A 4,565-nucleotide genomic window follows, 5' to 3' on the forward strand; every position below is an offset into this window, starting at 1 on the left:
CACATGTTCCTCGGCTCATTGGATTCGACTACAAGTACAACATCTCCGACCTTCAAATTGTCTTCAACTTTCGTCCAGGTTTGACGACACGTGATGTTGTCTAGATATTCCAGCTTCCATTTTCTCCAAAACTCTTGAGCTACCCACTGTACCTTTTTCCATCTAGCATGGCAGTATATTGCTTCATCAAAATCTCCAGGTGGTGGCGCAGTGGGTTCCTTTCTTTCTGATAGAATCATGTTTGGCTTGATTGGTGTTTCTTCATGATTAGAGATGTTGATTGCTCCTAAGGGCCTGTTGTTGACAATAGCAGCAACCTCATAGAACGCCATTCTTAGAGAAGTACTGTCGAGTCTAGAACTTGCCTTAATATGTCATTGAGCACTGCTCTGATGGTACGGATTTGCCTCTTCCAAACGCCTCTCTGGTGGCTTGCCGTCGGGGAAATAAATACAAACTCTATACCTCTATTGCATAGGCATCTTTTTGCTTCCGCATCCAACAAATTGTTGGCGCCGACAAAGTTTGTTCCATTGTCAGAATAGAGCCTTATCACAGAACCCCGTATGGCGATGAAACAACGTAGTCTATTGAAAAAGGCGTCGGCAGTTAATTCGTCTAAAACTTCAATGTGGAGAGCCCTACTATACAAACATGTGAAAACTAATCCGTACTTTTTCATTTTCTTCCTTCCCTCTTTAATCGCGTATGGGCCGAAGCAGTCCATTCCTGTGTGTGTGAACGGTGGGGCACAGCTAGTTCGGTCTTGAGGTAACTCTCCCATTTGCTGTCTCATAAGCTTTCTTTTCATCTTCTTGCATGGCATGCATTGACCTAATTGTTTTTTAACTGTTCTTATACCCGATATGAGCCAGAGGCCATTTTGACGCATGGATGTTAGTGTGTAGGAATGTCCCATGTTGTGTGAAATTTCATGGTAGTAGTTAATAAATAGCTTACTTGAGTGAGAGTTCTTTGGTAATATTATCGGATGTTTCTCTAGCTCGGTAAGAGATAAAGAATTTCTTGCTCTCCCACTAATCCTTATTAAGCCATGTTGATCCAGGTAGGGGCTTAATCGAAGCAATGAACTTGTTTTCATCACTTGGTTTCCTTTTCTCAAAACTCCGATTTCCTCTTGAAAATATTTTGTGTGTGTAATTTTCAATACTAATCTTTTGGCCGCTTCGACATTTTCAATTGATGGTCGCGTCAGAGGAATCTTTAAGGACTTGTTCTTGGTTATCTGGAGTAAGCAAAGGCTCTTAGCAGTCCCTTGAGCGTGCTATACTTCTTCAACTTGTTGTAAATGTCCATGAGTGTTGAAATCTCAGTCGCTCTGACAACTTGGACTTTCTTAACTTCTGGATCATTCTCTGACACTTCTCTTCGTGTCGACATATCCAACTGTAATCTATGTTGTAGTTCTGGCTGCGATCGTAAAAACTTGGGACCTGTAAACCACATGGTGCGTTTTAATTTTTCGGCCTGCATCTCTCGAGAAGCTATGTCGGCAGGGTTTTCTGCCTCGGGTACGTGATGCCATTGCTCAGGGTTAGATGCTTGTCCCTTGAACTCTGTTAGCAACAAACGTGTGAAATTTCCTCCTATCATTGCAGATATAGCCAAGCACGATGGTTGAATCACACCAAAAAAATGACTTGCTTATATCCATGTGCAGCTCCCTTTGAAGCGTATTGTTGAGTTGGGTGGCTAAAAAGACACCTTGTAGCTCTAGTCTCGGAATGGTGGTTACCCCTTTACTGGGTACGACTTTTGCTTTAGCCAACACAAGATTGGTGCAAACATTTCCTAGGTTGTCAATGGATCACAAATACGAGAAGGCACTAATGTCTTCCAGCGAGGCATCTGAAAATGTGTGAAACTCATACACGGATTGCGTCTGCAACCCATCCAGGCACCTAGGTATTTCTAGTTAGAGTTGTGACAGTTGAGTAGCCCATCTGTTCCACAATTGATTAATTTCCTCATTAAAGGGCTCATCCCAATCAACACTAGTCTTATTGACCTTCTGCAGTATATTTCTTCCCTGGTGTGTGAATGGTACTAAAAGACCAATGGGATCAAAAAGCTGACCGACTACGGACAGTATGCCATGTCTTGTGACAGGCCGCGCTTTAACATCACTTCCACTAAATCTGAAAAAATCTTTATTAAGGTTCCACTCTAATTCTAGGGTACGTTGAGGGGACAGATAATCTGCAAACAAATCGATTGCTCTCTCCGACTCGAGAATCGATGATAAAACTGAAGAATCATTGCTAATGAACTTATGAAGTCTTAAATTTCCTGTTGCGCAAAGAGCCCTAGCATCCTCAATAAGTTGCTGGGCTTCTTCCGTTGTGTTCACGCTTGTGATACCGTCATCAACATAAAAATCTCTCCGTATAAATTCTGCAGCTTTTGGGCATTCCCCGGCATGGTCGTCTGCTAAAGTTCTCAGACCATAGGTAGCAACAGCAGGTGAAGATGTGGCTCCAAACAAGTGCTTTGTCATCCAATAATCTTTGACTTCTCCCTCTGTTGTTTTCCATAAAAAGCACAAATAATCTCTGTCCGATGGAGTAACATGAAAATTGAAGAATATTTTTTTGATGTCGCAAGCGATTGCGATTTTTCCTTTTTTAAACCTACACAAAATGCCAAGCATACTGTTGGTCAAATCGGGGCCTTGAAGCAGATGCTGATTTACAGATGTTCCCGAATATGTAGCTGCACAATCGAATACCACACGGAGTTTGCCTTTCTTTTGGTGCTTTACTGCAAAGTGTGGTATATACCACACACAACCTTTCTGGGGAACAATATTGGTAGCCTCTTCAGCATGGTCCCCCCGAAAACATCTCCTGCATGAATGGTACATACTGTAGTTTAAACTCTGAGTCGCTCTCCAATCTCTTTAATAGTGAAGTGAGGCGTTGTTCGGCTTGGCGTTTGTTGTCTGGTAAGTGTGGTCGCTGCCGAAATGGTAAAGCCATCTGATAAGACCCTGATGGTAGCACTTCCGTTGTTTGTTCCATGATGTTGAGAAATTTTATGTCTTCTTGAGATATGAGAACATGATCGTCGTGCTTGATGCATGTATGGTGTGTAATGAGTCTTCTATCTCCCTGCCGTCTGTTGTCTGCTCCAAAGACGGTCCACCCCAACATTGATTTCCTGGCATACGGCAAGCCTTTAGCTTGAAGTAATGCTTCTAAAGGGGCAAAAGCCTCGAGACAATTTGCTCCTATTAGCAATCCAATGGGAATGTCCATCAAAGGTGGCAATTTGCTTGCAAACTCTTTAAAATGAGATAGTTTTGCCACATTATTTCTGCAAGGAATGTGGTCGCGAATGCATGCAATGTCTTTCCAACCATAGGCATCCAAGTAAGTGAAGTCTGCTTGTTCGTATCCTTGTATTTTAATATCTTGATATAAAGTGACCCATTTTGTTGATTCTCCTGTGAGAGTTTCTACTGTGACTAATTCTCTTGTGTAGTTGGGTTGGAGAAATTTCGCCAAGTCTGTATTGATGTAAGAGTGGTCTGAACCTGAATCAAGGAGCACGTATACAAGTAGCGTTTTTGCAGGAGATTTGTCAGTAGTTATATGCACTGGCAAGATCATGCTGAGGGAGTTAACTGTTGTACTAGTTTTCTTTGAAGATATCCGTTTAAGTTCTGCACTTGGTTCTTTTCTCGGCTGAATATTTGTGCTGGGCATTGATGTGGTTGAGCTTCTTTCACTTGGTGGCTTTGGAACCGCAGCTTGTTCTTGGTTTCTCCAATGTTTAGATGTTGTCGAAAAGTCGATGTGTAGGACTGTTGGGTGTCTTCTCCCACATCCTGTCTTGGAACAAAAAGCTCTGTTTGGACACTGTCTTGACAGGTGTCCTCTTATAGTACGGCCAAAGCAAAGACCATTCTCCTGAAAAAATAAGTTCTTTGGTTTTCTTGGCAGCTTAGCAAGTGCCCAACATTCGTTCGTTGGATGGGTTATCTTACAGTAAAGACATTCACTTGTTTGAGAGGTTCCTGTTAAATGGCTTCGTAATTTCATTGGATTGACTTGAGCATAGCTCCTTTCCTTTTTATTGAAATCTGGCTCATGTTGATAGTTTTGACTTGCTTCCTGTCCGTTGATCTTTCGTTCTTCTTCCATATCTTCAGCTTGCTCTTTGACGAATTCGGCAAATTCATTAAAAGTAGGATAACTGCTATATTCTTTTACACACACTCTCACCTTTTTGGCCCAGAATCTCAACATCCATTCTGGTAATTTTCTAGCAAGAATCTCATTTTAGTTTCTGTCATTCAATAGGCGCAACTCATCACCACCTCGCATTGCGGACTTGATGTGACTTAGAAGATTTGCGCATTTTCTTATAGAATCAGCATCCCTTGTGCCAATCTTTTGAAACTCCTCAAGCTTTTTTCTTAATCTGAGAGCAGCATCATACTGTTTACCAAATCTTTCTCTCAAATCTTTCCTTGCGTCTTCATAAGCATCCATTGTGTTGGTAAGAAAATACCCACTGACTGCATCAATTGTTTTACCAGA

The 4,565-nt window shown here is 41.8% G+C and overlaps 3 protein-coding genes across 3 annotated transcripts; all 3 read right to left on the reverse strand.

The window, feature by feature from the left end:
* Window positions 1-334: 334 nt before the first annotated feature.
* On the reverse strand, window positions 335-919 carry LOC137390509 (uncharacterized). The gene has a single exon (XM_068076838.1). It carries the CDS (start codon window positions 917-919, stop codon window positions 335-337), a length of 585 nt encoding a protein of 194 aa, XP_067932939.1.
* Window positions 920-1,936: 1,017 nt separating this feature from the next.
* On the reverse strand, window positions 1,937-2,518 carry LOC137390510 (uncharacterized). Its single transcript, XM_068076839.1, has one exon. It carries the CDS (start codon window positions 2,516-2,518, stop codon window positions 1,937-1,939), a length of 582 nt encoding a protein of 193 aa, XP_067932940.1.
* Window positions 2,519-2,840: 322 nt separating this feature from the next.
* LOC137390511 (uncharacterized) lies at window positions 2,841-4,271 on the reverse strand. The gene has a single exon (XM_068076840.1). It carries the CDS (start codon window positions 4,269-4,271, stop codon window positions 2,841-2,843), a length of 1,431 nt encoding a protein of 476 aa, XP_067932941.1.
* Between the last annotated feature and the right edge of the window lie 294 nt (window positions 4,272-4,565).

Source organism: Watersipora subatra, chromosome 3 (assembly GCF_963576615.1).
Source record: "Watersipora subatra chromosome 3, tzWatSuba1.1, whole genome shotgun sequence".
In the NCBI taxonomy this organism is placed as follows: domain Eukaryota; kingdom Metazoa; phylum Bryozoa; class Gymnolaemata; order Cheilostomatida; family Watersiporidae; genus Watersipora; species Watersipora subatra.